The 20,695-nt window shown below is 53.3% G+C and overlaps 1 protein-coding gene across 1 annotated transcript; it reads right to left on the bottom strand.

Moving 5' to 3' along the window:
• Positions 1–3,483: 3,483 nt before the first annotated feature.
• On the bottom strand, positions 3,484–6,890 carry APLNR (apelin receptor). The gene has a single exon (XM_001516996.5). The coding sequence runs from the start codon at positions 6,356–6,358 to the stop codon at positions 5,222–5,224; it is 1,137 nt and encodes a 378-aa protein (XP_001517046.1). The 5' UTR covers positions 6,359–6,890; the 3' UTR covers positions 3,484–5,221.
• Positions 6,891–20,695: the final 13,805 nt, after the last annotated feature.

Below are 20,695 nucleotides of genomic sequence, written 5' to 3'. Positions count from 1 at the left end.
CTATTGTTTTTGTCTGTCTGTCTCCCCCGATTAGACTGTAAGCCCGTCATTGGGCAGGGATTGTCTCTATCTGTTGCCCAATTGTACATTCCAAGCGCTTAGTACAGTGCTCTGCACATAGTGCTCTGCGCATAGAGAAGCAGCGTGGCTCAGAGAAGCAGCGTGGCTCAGTGGAAAGAGCACGGGCTTTGGAGTCAGAGGGCATGAGTTCGAATCCCGGCTCTGCCACCTGTCAGCTGTGGGACTGTGGGCAAGTCACTTAACTTCTCTGTGCCTCAGTTACCTCATCTGTAAAATGGGGATTAAGACTGTGAGCCCCACGTGGGGCATCCTGATTCCCCTGTGTCTACCCCAGCGCTTAGAACAGTGCTCGGCACATAGTAAGCGCTTAACAGATACCAGCATTATTATTATCATTATTATAGTAAGTGCTCAATAGATACTATTGAATGAATGATTCTCATGTGGGTGCAGTCTGCTTTCCTTCCTCAGGGTACTGCCCGCTCTTGTCCTTACTGAATTTCATTCATCGGGTCTGACCACTTCCCCAGTTGACAAGGAAACGTGGCAGTCTGATTGTGACCTCTCTCTGCTGGTCACCTCTGTCCCCCCCTCGATGCCGATGTCGTCTGCAAACTGCACAACTGTGCCCTCCTTCCAGCCACCCTTGGATGAAAATGTTAGTCAACGCAGACCTGACGGCAGATTCCCACTGAAATACCAACCCTGGAGATCTTGCTTAACATTTCCATCCCACCATCGGACAGATGGCCCCGACCGGGTTTGCCCATATTCCTTCCGATCAGTCAGACCTTCGGGACAGGAGCCATCCTTCAGTCCATCAGTAGTACTTATTGAGCGGCCCATCTGGACGGAGAGTGTGCGGCATGATCCCCGTCATCCAGGAGCTTACCTGCTGAAGTCCAGGAAGGTTTCTTGCTGCCCCGCTTGAGAAAAAACTGGGTTGGACCAAGGGGATGTAGACTGGGCCATGCTGATGATTATTCTCTTCTCTTTAAACTGCAAAATGATTCTTGGATCGATTTTTACAGTACTTTTCCAGCTTTCAAATTAAGCTTAAATATCTGGGGTGTCCGAGGCCACCCCTTTTTCCCTTGTCTTCAACAGCCTTGTTGGCTCTTGACCTATCTCTGGGCAAAATTCCAGGCCTCCAAGAGTTATCCCAAAGGTTGCCCTTGCCGGGCCAGGTAGTAGCATTAATAATAGAATTTATTATGTGCAGAGCACTGCACTAAGCACTGGGACAGAATACAGAGGTCGGAATTAGACACAGTCCCCATCTCTCAGGGAAATGGGGTCTGATTAGTGGATGGAGCATGGACCAGGGAGTCAAAAGGACCTGGGTTCTAATTCCAGCTCCGCCACAAGTCTGCTGTGTGACCTTGGACAAGTCACTGAACTCCTCTGAGACTCAGTTATCTCATCTATAAAATGAGGATTAAGACTGTGAGCCCGATGTGGGACAGGGACTGTGTCTAACTTGATTAACTTGTAACTACCCCAGGGCTTAGTAGAGTGTTTGCCGCATAGTGATTCAAAAGTACCAGTATTACTGTTATTATTCCACCTTATTATGTGAGAAATTGTCTCCAACCGTGGCAGAACGGCTCCACAGTGACTTCCCCCTTCTCCCTCTGGGCATCCCAGCCTTTCTGTTTCTAGCTCTTACTATTCCCTTTCTTAGTAAAGACAAGTTAAGAATAAAATCCCTAAGAAACTCTTCCTTTCTGGCATTATCTGCTACCGGCTTTCCTTCTCCATCTCGTAAAGACACATTTCCTAGTTCCTTGCTTTGTCCTTCCCACGTCATTAACTTCCTTTTCCCTCTTCCGTTGGCCCTTCTCTCCCCGGTCCGTTTCCTGCTTCTCCCCGCTTACAATGCCCCTCACTTTCTCTCTCCTCATATTACCTTCTCTTCTCAAATAATAATTGAGGTATTTGTTTAGCGCTTACTGAGTCCCAAGCGCTATACTAAGCGTTGGGGTAAATACAGCATAATCAGATCAGGCACAGTTCCCGACCCAGGTAAGACGAAAGAAGGACAATAGGCACTTAATACCCATTTTACAGATGAGGAAACTGAAGCTCAGAGAAGTCTCGTGGCCCAGGGTCACACACGAGGCAAGTGGCGGAACTGGGATTAGAACCCAGGTCCACTGACTCCCAGGCCCGTGTTCTTTCCTCTAAGCCATGCCGCTTCCCCACGCTCCCACTTCCTCACTTTTTCTCTGCTGCCTTTTCACTTCTTCTCACCCCTATTTTCCTTTCCCTCCACTCCTGTGTTACTCCTTCCCATTTACTCCCTGACCCTAGGTTAGGTGACCCGATGTACCATGGCCTAGTGGAAAGAGCACAGGCCTGGGAGTCAGAAGGAACTGGGTTCTACTCCTGCCTCCACCGCTTGTCTGCTGGGTGACCTTGGGCAAGTCGCTTCGCTTCTCTGTGCCCCAGTTACCGCATCTGTAAAATGGAGGTTAAAACCGTGAGCCCCATGTGGGATACGGGCTGTGCCCAACCTGATTAGTTTATATCTACCTCAGCGCTTCGTACAGTGCCTGGTGCCGAGTAAGCGCTTAACGAATACTCTGAATAAATGAAAAATGTATGCCCACCCCTAAAAAAAATCAATCGGTCAATCAATCGTTTAATGGTATTTATTGAGCACTTACTAAGTGCAGAGCACTGTACGAAGGACTTGGAAGAGTACAGTACAACGGAGTTACGAAAAACGGCAAGGCGCTCTCCAAAAACCCACCCCTCCGGTGGGAGTCATCCATGCTGGCAACTGCAACTGAATCCCCGCCGTCAAACCTCGAGATCGGGGGTGGAAACAGATGCTGCTGATGTTCACTACTCTCTGACTGGACCAAACCCCCAAGGCCCCACCACTTCCATCCCTGCCCCCGCCCATTTCCCCTGAGATTTCTGCCGTGGCCAGAACCACAGGCCGGGTGGCCGAACAAGATACCTTCAAAACTCAGCCTGCGTCAGGGGAGACGGCAAAGGGGGCCGGAGGGCAATGGGGAGCACTACGGAAGCAGCTATCAGAGGAAGAATAAACTCAACTCTCTTCTTTATACATTTTCCTTGCCAGTGCTGGCTGAGTGTGTGCGCGCACGTGCACGCTGGGGCATCTGTGTGTTGTTCCTGCCTAGATGTCCATTTTTCTCTCCGTCTCTGCCCTTTCCTTTCTGTCTCCCTAACTCTGTGTCCCCGATTGCTTGTCCGTGTCTGTGTCTGACCATGTCCCCTTCCTGCCTTTTCTTTTCCTTTTCTTCCTCCTATTTTGGGTCCCTGGCCCCTGGACGCCCGTGCCCTGGAATCCTGCCCTGACCCACTTTTATATCCTGAAAACACAGTGGCTTTATCCCAATTACCCTTGTAGATCTGAACTTTGACGATAGATATTTCCTTCCTTTTCCCAAGACCCGGTGTGAACTGGAGAACTCTGGACAAGACAGATTCATTTAAAACATTTTATTTATGAATTACAATGACCGAGGGGTCAGAGAATGACAGAGACCGTCCCGATGATGCCCCATCCCTTCAGCTGGGAAGAAGGCCTGGCTCTCCCCTTCAGTGAAAGATGCTAGGTTTCATCCCAGAGTCAACTGATGAAGCCCAGGGTAGACTGGTTTCGGTCCAGGATCCTTGGCCAACGAAGCCCGTGCCTTCCTGCCCTGTGAGAGCCAGCTCCCCTCTTACCTCCCATCCCGCCTCGGGCCCACTTCCGGAGTTCCATCGCGGTCTCTGGAGTAAAGCAGATCCCATGGTCGCTGCTGGGCTACAACTGGAAGCCAGAGCCCCCTTCTTGCTCCCTCGATTTTCCCACTCCACCGACTCCAAGAAGGGAGCAGAGAGTCCACCGGGGTCCGAGCTCCTGAGGGGCCTATAGGTTCCCGCTGGAATAGGAGAAAGCGAGTGGGACGCTAACAAGCCGGAAATAAACCTGTCGGGAGAAGGATCGCGGGGCAGGGAAAGCACAGTACAAGGCAGAAACTGGGTGTGGGACCCCATTCTTCTTGTCTGAGGGAAGGGGACGAGGGTCCCCTGAAATGCACACTTCCATCCCCAAGCACCCACCGGGTCTCCTTGGGAGGGTACAGTAAGCTCAGCATGGGACCCGGGGTTGGGTTGGCGGGGTGGGGGGGTTAGGGTGTCCACCCGGCCCTCAGACTTTTCCCATCAACGGATGAGCCAGCCGCTCGAGCCCTTGAATTCTGTGTTGCCGCCTCGTTCCTGACTCATCAAGGGAACGGAAGCGTGGGGTGGGGATGGGGGTAAAGGAAGAAGCAAAGCATATCTCTCGCTCTCTCTCTCACACACACACACACACACACACACTCACCCTCCCTCCCACCGCCCCAGTCAAATGCCCTCATAGGAAACCAGCCCCGGGCTTGGCAAGTGGGAGTCTGCTCCGGCAGCACTTTACAACTCGACCCGAGGAAGGAGAAAGAGATATAAAACTTTTCACTCAGACACCTGATCAGTCTCCCATCCTTCCTTCCTCCCCATCCCCTGCTACTCCTGACCTCCCAGGCTGCTCACAGAATGAGATCTCCATAGTATCCGTAACCTCTCACCTCTGCCCCCCACCCAGCCCGGTCCCATGGGGTGGAGGGTCAGAGAGAAAGTGTTCTCTTGCAGCAGAGGGGGAGGGAAGAAGCAGAGTGTCGGAGGAGGGAAACCGCTCCGACTTTCCGTTCGGCTCCTCCCTCTGCCGCTCTGAAGGGAGAGTGAGACTTTTTCTCTCACAGCAACACCTGAGCCCCTGAGCCACAGGCCCCGGGATCTGACTTCCTGCCTCGGGTACGGCCTAGTCTCTCCTCAGGCAAGTATCGAAGATCCCGGAGGGGGAGAGAGACCCAGTCGGCGACCCGTCACCCAACCCTGCTCCAAACAGCGAGAGGATGTGAAAGGATAAGCGAGGGGGATTGGAAGATAGAGATAGAAAGGGAGTGAGGCGGAGAGGCCGGGGGAAGGTGCGGGAATCGAGGGGCAAAGGAATAAAAGTGTTTGGGCAGCTGAAAGGGGACGAGGGGGAGATGGAGAGGACTGGTGGCGAAGAAGGAGCTAAGGCAGGGGAGGCGGGAGGGAGAGAGAAGAGGAAGGACAGTGAGAAGCGAGAGGAGCAATCACTCTACCTGGTTTGCAGGGGGTAAAGGTGAGAGGGCAAAGTTTGGGGTGGCCTTTCCCCCTAGGGCTGGTCAGAGACGAGGGTCTCCTGGCTGTAAGGGATGGGTTTCTCCAGGGGCTGCTCCCCGCCCTTTCCCAGGTTCTGGCTGGGCCCCGAGGAATAGCTGGCGGATTTCTCCCCGGCACCGGAAGGGGCCCCCCAGCACCCACTGTGGCCGTAACAGGAGAACATGGCGGCGCAGGCCTCCCGGAAACGGGGGTCGAAGAAGGCGTAGAGGAAGGGGTTGAGGCAGCTGTTGACGTAGCTGATGCAGGTGCAGTAGGGGTAGACGTTCATGAGGAAGAGGTCAAAGTCACAGGACCAGTGGAGGAGACTGCCCAGCATGTAGAGCGTCTTCACCAGGTGGTAGGGTAACCAGCAGAGGGCAAAGGTCACCACCAAGACCACGATGATGCTGAGCAGGCGCCGGCGCTTCCTCAGCCCCTCGCTGCGCTCCTTCCGGAAGTGGCCGGCGATGGTGCGGGCGATGAAGAAGTAGCAGGTGAGCATCACGGCGAAAGGGACCACGAAGCCCACCGCGGTGGAGGAGACCCCCAGGCCCACCTCCCAGGCGCCTTCGGCCCCCGAGGCCGCGACCATCGAATAGTCCATGTAGCACAGCACCTTGGTGTTGTTCTCCAGGTCCCCCGCCCAGCGGAAGACCATGGCCGGCAAGGCCAGGAGGGCGGCCAGCGCCCACAGGCCCACGGTGGCCGCCATCCCGCTGGCCCGGAGCCTCAGCCTGGCGTTGGCCAGCGGCCGCACGATGGCCAGGTAGCGGTCGAAGCTGAGTCCCGTGAGGCAGAAGACGCTGGCGTACATGTTGACGAAGATCAGGTAGCTGCTGAGCTTGCAGGCGAAGGTGCCGAAGGGCCAGTTGTAGTCCAGGTAGGTGTAGGTGGCCCACAGCGGGAGGGTGACCACGAAGGTCAGGTCGGCCACGGCCAGGCTGGCGATGAAGGTGTCCGCCGAGCGGCGCTTCTCCCGGCCCCGGAAGACGGTCCACAGCACCAGGCCGTTGCCCGTCGTGCCCAGGAGGAAGACCAAGATGTAGATGGCCGGGATCAGGGCCACCGAGGACTTCCACTCCGCGTACTCACAATCGGACGTCTGGTTTTCTCCCCCGTAGTAGCTGTCGAAATCCGTTCCCTCCTCCATCCCGGGAACCCGGCCGGGGAGGCAGAGAGGTCGGCCAGAGGCGAGGAGGCCGGGGCGGCGGGGGTCGGGGGGTCCGTCCCCACGGGCCGACCGCCCGCTCCGCTCCCCGACTCTTCGGGTCCGGTGGGTCCGAGCCCGGGGACCCCGGGGCTCGGCCAGAAGCCCCCTTCGGTGCCCGGCGTGGCGGGATCCAGCTCCTCACGTCGGAGGGCTCTGACCGAAGGACGTGTGTGTGTGTGTGTGTGTGTGTGTCTCCGTCACCTCCTGCTCTGACCCTCTGGCTCCCCTCAGCTCCGTTCCACCTCCCGTCCAGCGCGGTCTTAGACAGATGTGGCCTGGCCTTCCTCCCCTCCCCTGCCTGTCGCTCTCCTCCTCCTCAGACAGCTGCTCCCTCCTCCCACCTCTAACTCAGCCCCTCGGACAGGAATCTTAAGACCTCTGGTCACAGCCTTCTTTTGTTTCCCTAGTCCCCGTGTAAAGTGAGCGGGATTGACCCCTGAGGTGCCGGCCGGCAGTTTTATCTGCAGCTCACATACACTGCTCCTCTCCTCCTCCCCTTCCCCCAACATCCTTCTCCCTATTTCCTCCCTTCCCTGCCACTCTCCTCCTCCCTCTCCCCCTCAGCCAACCCCCCTCCTTTTCCTCCTCACCCTCCCCGCCACCCCCCTCACCAACCCCCCAAAACCCCTTCCTAACTGGCCAAGTTATGCAGATTCGATTTAGCCAAAGTCCCGGGTAGGGAGAGAGGGGAGGAGGTGGGTGTGAAATTTCACAGGGTCCCCAGATGGAACTGGCTACCCCTCCAGGCGGCCCAGTGTGCTTCCAGCTCTAATCTTATCATCTGTCTCCTCCGTTCTCTCATCCCTTAGTTCCCCCCACACCCAGCTCCCGGCCCCTCGCTCTCCTTTCCTCCCCTCACCTACCATTCTGGAGGTATTGTGGCCCCTGATGAGGAGAGAACAGTTTCTATTTTCGGGGCTTTTGAGCGAAACTCCTAAACAGAGAATATAGAGCACAAAGTCTCCAGCTGTTCAGGATCAATAATAATGACAATAGCGGCATTTCATTCGGTCAGTCGCATCTACTGAGTTCTTACTGTGTGCAGAGCAGCATACTGAGCGCTTGGGAGAGCACAGTGCAACAATAAACAGACACATTCCCTGACTACACCTAGCTTACAGATTAGGGGCGGCGGAGACAGTTATCAATACAAGGAAATTAATTATTCACTCACTCGATCATATTTATTGAGCACTTTCTGTGAGCCGAGCCCCGTACTAAGCGCTCGGGAAAGTACAATAAGCACTGACGTTCCCTGCCTACAAGGAGCTTACGGTCTAGAGCCGGGGAGACAGACTTCCATACGAATCGATAAAATGACAGATAATGTACATAAGTGCCGCGTGGCCCTAGCGGGGAAGAAAAAAGGTAGCAAGTCAGGGTGACGCAGAAGGGCGTGGGAGATGGAGAAAAGAGGGGCTCAGTCGGGGAAGATCTTTACTGTACCTAAGTGCTGTGGGGCTGGGAAGGAGCACTGGTTTAAAGCACTTACTATGGGCCAAGCACCGGGCCCCCGAAAGCAGCGTGGCTCAGTGGAAAGAGCCCGAGCTTGGGAGTCAGAGGCCATGGGTTCGAATCCCGGCTCCGCCACTTGTCAGCTGTGTGACTGTGGGCAAGTCACTTCACTTCTCGGTGCCTCAGTTACCTCCTCTGTAAAATGGGGATTAACTGTGAGCCTCACGTGGGACAACTTGATTACCCTGTATCTACCTCAGCGATTAGAACAGTGCTCTGCACACAGTAAGCGCTTAACAAATACCGGCATCATTATTAGATATCGTACAATCAGATCGGGCCCACGGTTTTAGGAGGAGGGAGGACAGGTACTTAGTTCACATTTTTACAGATGCGGGATCTAAGGTGCAGAGACTGGCCCAAAGGCCCACACGGCAGTTAAGTGGCAGAGCCGGGATTGGAACCCAGGTCTCCTGGCCCTCAGGTCCGGGATCTTTCGCTCTATTCGTTCTTACGTCCGCCTCTAACCACCACCACAGTCACCACACACCTCTCCCCATCCCTCAGTCCCCGGGTAAGAGAGCTTCAGAGGGTCAGATGAGGCTGTCGAGGGGGTCTCCCTTGACAGGCAGGACCTGTCCAGAGAACGAGAGTAGAAGCCGGGCGCAGGTGCAGCAGCATATCAACCTCCGACGCTTTCCCTCATCTGGAATTAGGAACTTACTACAGGTATAATATTATTTACCGAGCACCTCCTATAGTAGTGATTGTATTTCCTGAGCCCCTGCTATCAGTCAATTAATCAAGGGCACTTACTGTGTGCAAAGCACTGGCCTAAGCGCTTGAGATAAATATAAGCTCTTCTAGACTACAAACTGCCCCTCTCGGGATGGCACCTGGAGAGCTTCCAGTCCTCTACCAGTCTCGGCTACGGGAGGGACAGTCAAACAGAGGCCTGTCCGTTCCATTCCTAGCTTGGCCAGTGGCTAGCGAGTGGAAGGCCGTCGGATACGAGTCAAAAGTCACCCGTGTCGGACAGCGGCGGCACGGGAGAGAATCGAGGGAGGGGACTCAAGTTTACATGCGGAAGACGACGATGGTAAACAGCTTCCGTATTTTTTGCCAAGAAAACCCTACGGATCCACTACCAGGATGATCGCAGATGGAGGTGAGGCGTTCGGGAGAGATGTGTCCATGGAGTCCTTAAGCATAAGAAACGACTCCACGAATATGACAAGACTGTAAGCTCGTCGTGGACAGGGAAGGGGTCTACCAGCTCTGTTGTACTGTATTCTCCCAAGTGCTCCGCACACAGGAAGTTCTCCGTAAATATCATTAATGAGCCATCCGTCAATCAGTGGAATTTACTGAGAGTAGCATAGAGGTAAAAGACGGGTTTCTGACTTCAAGGACCTTGAACAAGTCACTTAGCATTTCTGTGCCTCAGTTACCTCATCTGTGAAACAGGAACTAAGACTGTGAGCCCCATGTGGGACATGAACTGCGTTCAACCGGAGTAGCTTGCATCTACTCCAGTGCTTAGAACACTGCCCGGCACATAGTAAGCACTTTAAAAATACCATTTTAAAATGCAATTGCCCTAAAGGAGCTTTTAATGTAATAGGGGAGAATAATGGACATTCCAAAAGTGTCACCGCTATTAAAAGCAGAAGTACAGAAGAGAAAGAGATAAATAATTGAGTGTAAATTAATATGCCGAGAATATGCCTAAGTGCCTAGATGTAGAAATGTAAGTGCCAAAGGCAGCTGTCATTACTGCGGTACTTGTTATGGGCCAAGCACCGTTCTAAGCACTGGGTTAGATAGGATAATCAAGTGGGACACGGTCTCTGCGATAGATGGACCCAACCCGGGAAGTTGAAGCTTAATCCGGGAGTAACTCCAGGGGATTTGACTCCTTGATCAATCGGCAGTCTTTATTGAGCGCAAATTCCATGCAGGGCACCTTATTAAGCCTTTGGGGTAGTCCGAGAGCGTTGACAGACACAAATCCACTACACACTCTGCACACTCTGCTCATCTAACACCAGCCTACTCTCCGTACCTGGCCCTCATCTATTCCGCCGCCGACCCCTTTCCCACATCCTCCCTCTGGACTGAAACTCCCTCCCCTGCCAGTCCAGCACTCTCCCAACCTTCAAAAGCCTCCCGAAATCACATCTCCTCCAAAAAGCCTTCCCCGAGTAAACTCTCATTTCTCTCACCCATCCTCCTGTCACTGCTGACTGTGCTCATGGCTGTGTACCCCTGAAGCTCGCCAATTCTTGACCCAGGCCTCAGCACTTCTGTACATCTCCTTATACTCTATTTCCCCTAAATGTAATTTATTTCAATGTACGCTTCCCCCTGTAGACTGTAAACTCCTTGGATCGTCTCCATCAACTCTATCACATTATACCCGGCTCCACCGCTTGTCTTCTGTGTGACCTTGGGTGAGTCACTTCACTTCTCTGTGCCTCAGTTACCTCATCTGCAAAATGGGGATCGAGACTGTGAGCCCCATGGGGGATTGTGGGCAGGGACTGGCTCTCTTTATTGCCGCACTGTACCTTCCAAGCACTTGGTACAGTGCTCTGCACACAATAAGCACTCAATAAATACGACCGATTGAATGAATGAATGACAGGGAGTGCATCCAACCTGATTAATTTGTAATAATAATAATGATGGGATCTGTTAAGCGCTCACTATGTGCCAAGCACCGTTCTAAGCCCCGGGGTACACACAAGGTGATGGGGTTGTCCCACTTGGGCCTCACGGTCTTCATCCCCATTTTGCAGATGACGTAACTGAGGCACAGAGCAGTTAAGTGACTTGCCCAAAGTCACACAGCTGACAAGTGGCAGAGCCGGAATTAGAACCCACAACCTCTGCCTCCCAAGCACTGAGTCACGCTGCTTCTCCATCTACCCCAGTCCTGAGAACAGTGCTTGGCACGCAGTAAGTGCTTAACGAGTACCGTAATTACCGTTACCACTGTTCTGATTACTTTCCCAGTGCTTAGTACAGGGGTCTGCACAGAATGAGCACTCCCCGAACACCACTGATTGATCGAAGAGTTTACAGTGCAGTGTGGTGGGGGGACAGACATGAAAGCAATTTACAGCTGGGAGGAAGAGGGGGAGCGCATTCAGCGCATTAGGCGGGTGAGGGCCGAAGCAATCGGATTAGTCCGGGGATGGGGAGATGGGAAGAGCAGAGAAGGGAATCAGAGAAGCATCTCCACGGATCCTCTTCCGCATTTAGTCTTCCGTCCCGAGAGCGGTAGGTTCGGTGGTCCGGGCCTCCCCTCTCGGGCTCTCACCCCCTTGCCAAGGCAGGTCGCCCTCCCTTCCTTCCCTTTGAAGTCAGCTGTCCATCTGCCTCTCGTCCACATGTGGAGCGGCCCCCTTGGCCCTCCCCGGGGGTGGGGGCCGCAGGCAGCTGCGTCCACAGCAGCTGGTGGTGTTATCTGAGAGCTGACCGAGGAGGGGGGAGTGAGGCGGGCAGAGAGGAGGGCCCCGCCGCCCGCCTCACTCCTCTCCTTTGAAGCTCTGGGGCAGAAGTCTCACCCCAGCGGCTTATCGGGCTGAAGCCAAATGGGCCGCAGGCCGGGCGGGCGACCACACCCCGGTGGCTGGCTCTGGCTCCCGGGGGGACCCCAGCCATCGCGCCCTCCCCGGCCCCGCCACACACACACCCGGGTGATACCGTCAAAGACCCCATCGCTGACCGACGAGCGAAAGCCCGAGAAGCCCAGGTTTCCGCGTGCTGAAGGCTGAGGACGAGGGACGGACCCAGATCCCGGGGAGACCTGGCCACTTTGATGCTTTGTAAAGAAGAAGAAGAAGACTTATGGTATCTGTGGTTACTATGTGCCAAGCACCGTTCCAAGCGCCGGGGTAGATACAAGTTAATCAGGTTGTCCCACATGGGGCTCACGGTCTCAATCCCCATTTTACAGATGAGGTGACTGAGGCACAGAGAAGTGAAGTGACTTGCCCAAGGTCACACAGCAGACGAGTGGCTGAGCCGGGATTAAAATAATAATGATGGCATATGTTCATTGAATCGTATTTATTGAGCACTTACTGTGTGCAGAGGACTGTACTAAGCGCTTGGAATGTACAATTTAAGTGCTTACTATGTGCCAAGCACTGTTCTTAAGCAGCGAGGTAGATACAAGGTAATCAGATTGTCCCATGGGGGGCTCACAGTCTTAATCCCTGCTTTACGGATGAGGTAACTGAGGCACAGAGAAGTGAAGTCACTTGCCCAAAGTCACACAGCTGATAGGTGGCAGAGCCGGGATTAGAACCCACGTCCTCTGACTTCCAGGCCTGTGCTCTTACCACTAAGCCACACTGCTCTCTCTCTCCAACCAGAATGCTCCGCCCCACCCCACCCAGGCAGACGGAGATGTGGCAGGACGTGCCTGAAGCAGCCCAGTTTTCTGAATCAATCAATCGTATTCATTGAGCGCTTGGGAGAGGACGAAATAACAGAGTTGGAAGACATGTCCCTGCTCACAACTCAATCATTCAGTCAATCAATAGCATTTATTAATGTTGGTATTTGTTAAGCGCTTACTATGCGCCGAGCACTGTTCTAAGCACTAGGGTAGTTACAGGGTCATCAGGTTGTCCCACGTGGGCCTCACAGTCTTAATCCCCATTTTCCAGATGAGGTAACCGAGGCACCGAGAAGTGAAGTGACTTGCTCAAAGTCACGCGGCTGACAGGTGGCGGAGCCGGGATTAGAACCCACGACCTCTGACTCCTCAGCCCGGGCTCTTTCCACTGAGCCACGCTGCTTCTCGACTGAGCGCTTGCTGTGTGTGCAGAGCACTGTACTAAGCTCTGGGGAGCGTATAATAGTCGGTAGACGGATCCTTGCGAGCAAGGAGTTTACACTCTGTTATAATCCGCTGTGTGACCTTGGGTGAAGTCACTTCACTTCTCTGTGCTTCAGTGACCTCACCTGTAAAATGGGGATTAAGACTGTGATCTCCAAGTGGGACAGGGGACTGTGTCCAAACCGATTGGCTTGTACCCACCCCAGCGCTTAGTACAGTGCCTGGCACATAGTAAACGCTTAACAAATGGCCTTATTAATCTCACAGGGAAGACGGTTGCTAAAACAAAACACAGAGAGGGGAAGTCAGTCAGTGGGGCCTATTTACTGAGCACTTACCGGGTGCAGAGCACAGCTACAGAGAACAAGAATACGGACGTACGCGTTGCGTGGGTGGAACAGGAACTCACAGGGAAGCGAAGGGGGTTGAGCGAAGGGGGAGCCGGGCAGCAAGATGCAGAGGAAAGCACAGACAGCCTGGGCTTCGGAGTCACCGGTCATGGGTTCAAATCCCCGCTCTGCCACTTGTCAGCTGTGTGATTGTGGGCAAGTCACTTACCTTCTCTGTGCCGCGGTTACCTCATCTGTAAAACGGGGATTAACTGAGACCCTCACGTGGGACAACCTGATTACCCTGTATCTCCCCCAGCGCTTAGAACAGTGCTCTGCACGTAGTAAGCGCTTAACAAATGCCAACATTATTAAAGCCAGAAGCCCGTCCGTCCGTCCGTCTCGGCTTGTCAGGCTTTCCTGCTAGATTAGAAACCCCTTGAAGGACGAGAGCCCGTCTACAGCTGACTAGTGGCAGAGCCGGGACCTCTGACTCCGAAGCCCAGTGGCTTGTATCCACCTCAGCGCTTAGTACAGTGCCTGCCACATAGTAAGCACTTAAATACCACTATTATTATTCTAAAGCACAGAAGCTGCAGCACCTGGATTGTAAACTCCTTGAGGGCAGGGATCATCATGCCCGCCTACTCTAATGGTCTTTTCCAAACACTTGACACAGCGTTCTGCATACAGTAAGCGCTCAATCAATTCGACCGATTACCTGGTTCTCACCTCTCCCTTTATTCACCCTTCCCTCAGTCCCCCAGCACTTATGTACATACCTGTAATTCATTTATTTATACTGATGTCTGTATCCCCTTAAAGACTGTAAGCGCACTGTGCACAACTCTGTTATACTCACCCAAGTGCTTAGAAAAAGCGCTCCGCACACGGTAATTCAACAAGTATGATCGATTGAGTGAGTGACAGGCATCGGGCTCTGAGCCTGACCTGAGGAACCCAGGTAAAGGAATAGCCGATCACCAGGGGAACTAGTGGAAAGAGCACAGGGCTGGGGGTAGGAGAACCTGGGTTCTAATCCTGACTCTCCTGCTTTTCTGCTGGGTGATCTTAGGCAAGTCACTAAACTTCTCTAGGCCTCAGTTTCCTCCTGTTCTCCCTCCTTCTTAGACTACGAGCCCTGTGTAGGACCGTAAGCTCGTTGTGTGCAGGGAATGTGTCTGATTATCGTTGTATTCGTTCAGTAGTCGTGTTTATTGAGCGCTTACTATGTGCAGAGCACTAAGCGCTTGGAACGGACAATTCGGCAACGGACAGAGACGATCCCTGCCCAGTGACGGGCTCACAGTCTAATCAGTAGTTGTATTGTACTTTCCCAAGCGGGCTTTGCGCACAGTAGGTGCTCAATAAATATGACTGAATGAACGAATGACAGGGATTGGGTCCAAACTATCTTATCTCTACCCTAGTGTCTCATATAGTTTGGGCACCTCCACATCAGACAGAAACTCCTTACATCCTGCTTTAAATCAGTCGACTGCCCGCCGCCCCCCTTCTTCTTGCTACTTTCCTACTACAACCCAACCGGCACACTCTGCTCCCCTAAATGCTAACCTTCTCACCGCACCTCAATCCCGTCAATCTCGCCCCCAACCTCTCACCCACATCCTGCCTCCGTCCTGGAACGCCCTCCCTCTTCATATGCGACTGACAGTTTCTCTCCCCGCCTTCCAAGCCTCATCGGAGGCCCGTCTCCTCCAAGAGGCCTTCCCTGACTAAGCCCTCCTTTCCCCTCCTCCCATTCCCCCCTGCGTCACCCCGATCTGATCCCGGGATTCGTCCCCTCTCCCAACCCCACGGCACTAAGGTACGAATCTGTAATTTTATTTATTTACTTTAATGGCTGTCTCCCCCTCTAGACTCTGAGCTCCTTGGGGGCGAGGAATGTGTCCGTTTTATCGTTATACTGTACCCTTCCAAGAACTTAGTACAGTGTTCTGCCCGGAGTAAGCGCTCAGTAAGTAAGACTAATATGGTAAGAACTTAAATACCGTATGATTACAATCAGTAGTAACAGGCCCAACTCCCTAGGGCAGGGATAATTTAGAAGATGCCCTATTCATAGTCCGGTTTATCTTCGCCTTCCCTCTCCCTTCCGAGGGGTCTTTGTTTAGCATAAGAGGAGGCTCTTGGCTACGGGCACTCGGGGCAGGAAACAGAGAGGAGACAGGAAGGGGAGGCAGGAAGAGGAGAGGGCCAACAGCTCACACCGGGACAGCTCCGTGGTCAATATGGCCGTGCAGAGGTTCCAAAAATATCGACCAATGGTTTACCGGGTGTCTCTCTGACAATGGCGGGGAACAGGAGAGGGAGGGACACCAGGGCCCAGACCCCTGGGGACGCAGAGCCTGAAGAACTGCAGGCAAAGGATGCTGCAAACCAGCTCCGGGCGATACGGAGAGAGCGGCCCCGCAGTCTCAAAATGAAATCCTCTACCCATTCATCGTCAGTCGCATTTATGGAGAGCTGACTGTGTGCAGAGCACTGTACTAAGCGCTTGGAATGGACAATCCGGCAACAGATAGAGACGATCCCCGCCCAACCCCGGGCTCCCAGCCTAAAAGCCTCCATCCATGCGAGAGGCAGCGTGACCGAATGGAAAGAGCCCGGCCCCGGGAGGCAGAGGACCTGGGTTCTGATCCCGGCTCCACTACTCGTCTGCTGGGTGATCTTGGGCAGGTCGCTTCACTTCTCTGTGCCTATTAGCTCATCTGTGAAATGGGGATTAAGACCTTGAGCCCTAGGTGGGACAGGGACTGTGTCCAAACTGATCATCTTAATAATAATAATTACGGTATATGTTAAGCGCTACGTGCACTAAGCGCCACCCCAGCATTTAGTGCAGCGCCTGACCCCTAGTACGTACTTAACAAATACCGCTCAATAGAAATGTGGTATTTGTTAAGTGCTGTCTATGGGCCAAGCACTGAAATAAATACTGGAGTAGATAGAACGGGCACAGTCCCACGTGGGGCTCACCATCTAAGGGAGAGAGAAGACTGGTGTCGAAACTGAGCCCTAGAGAAGCTAAATGACTTGCCCAAGGTCACACAGCAGACATTTGGCAGAGCGGGAATCAGAACCCATATATTCTGATTCCCAGGCCCGTGCTCTTTCCGTTAGGCCCCGCTGCTTCTCGTGCGTGTACGTGAAAAGAAACAGGACGACCTAGTGGAAAGAGCGTAAGCTTGTTGTAGGCAGGGAATGTCTCTACCGCGTCTGTTACGCTCTACTCTCCCATACGGTAAATGTTCGGTAGAATACGACTGAGAGACCACGGGCCTGGGAATCAAGGGATCTGTGTTCTAATCCTGTCTGCTGGGCGACTTCGGCGTTTCTCAAATCAGTTTATCGACGGTACTTATTGAGTGTTCACTGTGTGCAGAGCACTGTGCTAAACACTCATTCATTCATTCAATAGTATTTATTGAGCGCTTACTATGTGCAGAGCACTGTACTAAGCGCTTGGGATGAACAAGTCGGCAACAGATAGAGACGGTCCCTGCCGTTTGACGGGCTTACGGTCTAATCGGGGGAGACGGACAGACGAGAACAATGGCACTAAACAGCGTCAAGGGGAAGAACATCTCGTAAAAACCGATGGCAACTAAATAGAATCGAGGCGATGTACAATTCATTAACAAAATAAATAGGGTAACGAAAATATATACAGTTGAGCGGACGAGTACGGTGCTGTGGGGATGGGAAGGGAGAGGTGGAGGAGCAGAGGGAAAAGGGGAAAGTGAGGCTTTAGCTGCGGAGAGGTAAAGGGGGGATGGCAGAGGGAGTAGAGGGGGAAGAGGAGCTCAGTCTGGGAACGCCTCTCGGAGGAGGTGATTTTTAAGTAAGGTTTTGAAGAGGGAAAGAGAATCAGTTTGGCGGAGGTGAGGAGGGAGGGCGTTCCGGGACCGCGGGAGGACGTGACCCGGGGGTCGACGGCGGGATGGGCGAGACCGAGGGACGGCGAGGAGGTGGGCGGCGGAGGAGCGGAGCGTGCGGGGTGGGCGGTAGAAAGAGAGAAGGGAGGAGAGGTAGGAAGGGGCGAGGTGATGGAGAGCCTTGAAGCCTAGAGTGAGGCTCGAGAGAGTACTCTAGAAGAAGAAACTAGCAGCTTCCAATATCCCAAAACTCATGAAGGCCTTTTGCATTCTGTTTTCTCCTGCTTTGTCTACTGAGGCACTGGGTTGGGGTTTTTTTAATTCATTCATTCAATCATTCAATAACATTGTGTGCAGGGCATTGTACTAAACACTGGGGAAAGGATGAAATTCACGCATGATTAGATCAGGAGCTCCTGGAGGGGCAGGGGCCATTTCTATCTCTTATCTGTTTATTTTTTCCTGGCGTTTAATGTAGTGCTCTGCAGACAGGGCTTAATAAATGCCATTACTACCACTAGGAAGAAGCTGGCAGGGGCAGAGGACAGACATATAAGGAGCGACTGAAACGATAAGGATGACCAGACCCCACGAGAACACAAGGACGACGATAAACAGCCCAAGAGCCGCAGAACGCTGGCTGGAGGAGCGGTTCCCGGGGTCCTCACCGCTTGGGCCGGCGGTTTCCAGAGCCCCGCAGCCTCAACCTCCCAAGCTTACTAGAAGCGTGAAAGTTGTATCTGCCGCTGCAGCTCCGGAGGATCGGTGCGGGACCCCCCACATCCTGGCATGGGGGGGCGGGTGATATCCCTCCCCGGTGGTGGGCATTAGCACAGGCCTGACCCTGAGCGGTCTTTGAAGTAGTAGGGATGGTTTACACTGAGCCATCCCCACTCTCCCACCCGGTCCGCGGAGGCCCAGCAAGATGGCTGGTAGGGAGCGTGGCTCAGTGGAAAGAGCCCAGGCTTGGAAGTCACAGGTTACGAGTTCTAGTCCCAGCTCCGCCGCTTGCCAGCTGTGTGACTTTGGACAAGTCACTTCACTTCTCTGGTGCCTCAGTTCCCTCATCTGCAAAATGGCGACTAAAACCGTGAGCCCCACGTGGGACAACCTGATCACCTTGTATCCCCCGGCGCTTAGTTCTAATCCCAGCTCCGCCGCTTGCCAGCTGTGTGACTTTGGACAAGTCACTTCACTTCTCTTTGCCTCAGTTCCCTCATCTGTAAAATAGCGACTAAAACTGTGAGCCCCACGTGGGACAACCTGATCACCTTGTATCCCCCGACGCTTAGAACAGTGCTTTGCATATAGTAAGCGCTCAACAAATACCAACATTATTATTATTACAGGGTGGAATGGCGGGACAGAATCTCTCCGACAACTCAGAGGCAGCAGGCATCACTGGGCCTATCACAGACTCTGCTGCCGGCAGCAGCCTGCGGCCTTCCACGTGGGAAGCCTGAGGCTGGTTATTCGTTCAATAGTATTTATTGAGCGCTTACTATGTGCAGAGCGCTGTACTAAGCGCTTGGAATGGACAAATGGGTAACAGATAGAGACAGTCCCTGCCCTTTGACGGGCTTACGGTCTAATCGGGTTAGAGGGGAGACCATCCCCGTGAGGCTCCTGGTGCCATGACGATCCTTCCCAGCCAGCTTCCTGGGACCACTTGTCCGCTGAGTGACCTCGGGCAAATCACTTAACTTCTCTGCGCCTCAGTTACTCTATCTGTAAAATGGGGATTAAGACTGTGTGCTTAGCACATAGTAAGCGCTTAACAAATACCATATTATTATTATTATTGCCTCGTGGGTCTTGGGAGGCATCTCCCAGCCTGGGGCTGGCCCCCAGCTCCCATTCTGTCCTTAATAATAATAATTATGGCATTTTTTTAAGTGCTTACTATTTGCCAAGCACGGCTCTAAACCCTGCGGTAGATACTAGGCAATCCGGTTGCCCCACATGGGACTCACAGTATTAATCCCCGTTTTCCAGGTGAGGTAACTGAGGCCCCGAGAGGTGAAGTGACTTGCCCAAGGTCAGGGGGTCCTTGCCCAGTAGCCCAGGAAAGAAGGAAGGGTGGGTTAAAGAGGGGTTGAAGCAGCACCCGATGGGTAGGCTTGGCTCCCGTTATTCATTCATTCATTCAATATTTATTAAGCGCTTACTACGCGTGGCTCAGTGGAAAGAGCCCGGGCCTGGGAGTAAGAGGTCAAGGGTTCAAATCCCCATTCTGCCACTTGTCAGCTGTGTGACTGTGGGCAAGCCACTTCACTTCTCTGTGCCTCAGTGACCTCATCTGTCAAATGGGGATTAAGACTGTGAGCCCCACATGGGGCAACCTGATCACCCCCAGCACTTAGAACAGTGCTTTGCACACAGAAGCGCTTAAATACTGCAATTTCATTTTTATTCTCTGGGCCTCAGTGACCTCATCTGTAAAATGGGGATGAAGACTGCGAGCCTCACGTGGGACAACTTGATGACCCTGGACCTCCCCCAGTGCTTAGAACGGCGCTCGGCACGTAGCGGCTCAGTGGAAAGAGCCCGGGCTTTGGAGTCAGAGGTCATGGGTTCGAATCCCGGCTCCGCCACTTGGCAGCTGTGTGCCTGTGGGCGAGTCACTTCACTTCCTCTGGGCCTCAGTTCCCTCATCTGTAAAATGGGGATGAAGACCGGGAGCCCCACGTGGGACAACCTGATTCCCCTGTGTCTACCCTAGCGCTTAGAACAGTGCTGTGCACACAGTAAGCGCTTAACGAAAACCAACATTATTATTATTATAGTAAGCGCTTAACAAATACCAACATTTTGCGCAGAGCACTGTCCTAAACGGTTGAAATGGAGAGTTTGGCCACAGAGGCAATTGCCCATTGGCCACAGCAACCCCTGGAGGGTATTCCAAGCGCTTAGGACAGTGCTGTGCACATAGTAAGCGCTCAATAAATGCGACCGAATGAATGAAAGAGCAGCTGGGCCCCCCCCCTCCCTCCTTCCCTCCCTCCCACGTGCGGCTGACGGGAAGATTGGACAATGCTGCCCTCAAGTGGCGGCCAGGGGGATCTTTTCGCCCCGGCTCCTCAGCCAGTCGTTCAATCCTATTTACTGAGCGCTTACTGTGTGCAGAGCACTGTACTAAGCGCTTAGGAGAGTACACTGGAACAGTCTCGATTCTATTTAGCTGCCATCGTTTTTACGAGATGTTCTTCCCCTCGACTCTATTTATCGCCATGGTTCTCGTCCGTCCGTCTCCCCCGATCAGACCGTAAACCCGTCAAAGGGCAGGGACCGTCTCTATCTGTTGCCGACTTGTTCACTCCAAGCGCTTAGTACAGTGCTCTGCACATAGTAAGCGCTCAATAAATACTATTGAATGAACGAATATACAGACACATCCCCTATCCCCAACGACCTTACAGTCCAGAGGGGGAGACAGGCATTAACAGAAAGGGAGACATGACAGACACGCGCATAGAGAAGCAGCGTGGCTCAGTGGAAAGAGCCCAGACTTGGGAGTCAGAGGTCATGGGTTCGAATTCCTAATCTACCACTTGGCGGCTGGGTGACTGTGGCCAAGTCACTTCACTTCTCTGTGCCTCAGTTACCTCGTCTGTAAAATGGGGATTAACTGTGAGCCTCACCTGGGGTAACCTGATTACCCTGTATCTACCCCAGCGCTTAGAACAGTGTTCTGCACATAGTATGCGCTTAACAGATACCAACGTTATTATTATCTCCC

This window comes from Ornithorhynchus anatinus, chromosome 3 (genome assembly GCF_004115215.2).
Source record: "Ornithorhynchus anatinus isolate Pmale09 chromosome 3, mOrnAna1.pri.v4, whole genome shotgun sequence".
NCBI classification, from domain to species: Eukaryota; Metazoa; Chordata; class Mammalia; order Monotremata; family Ornithorhynchidae; genus Ornithorhynchus; species Ornithorhynchus anatinus.
This window is presented reverse-complemented; position numbering and strand designations above follow the sequence as displayed.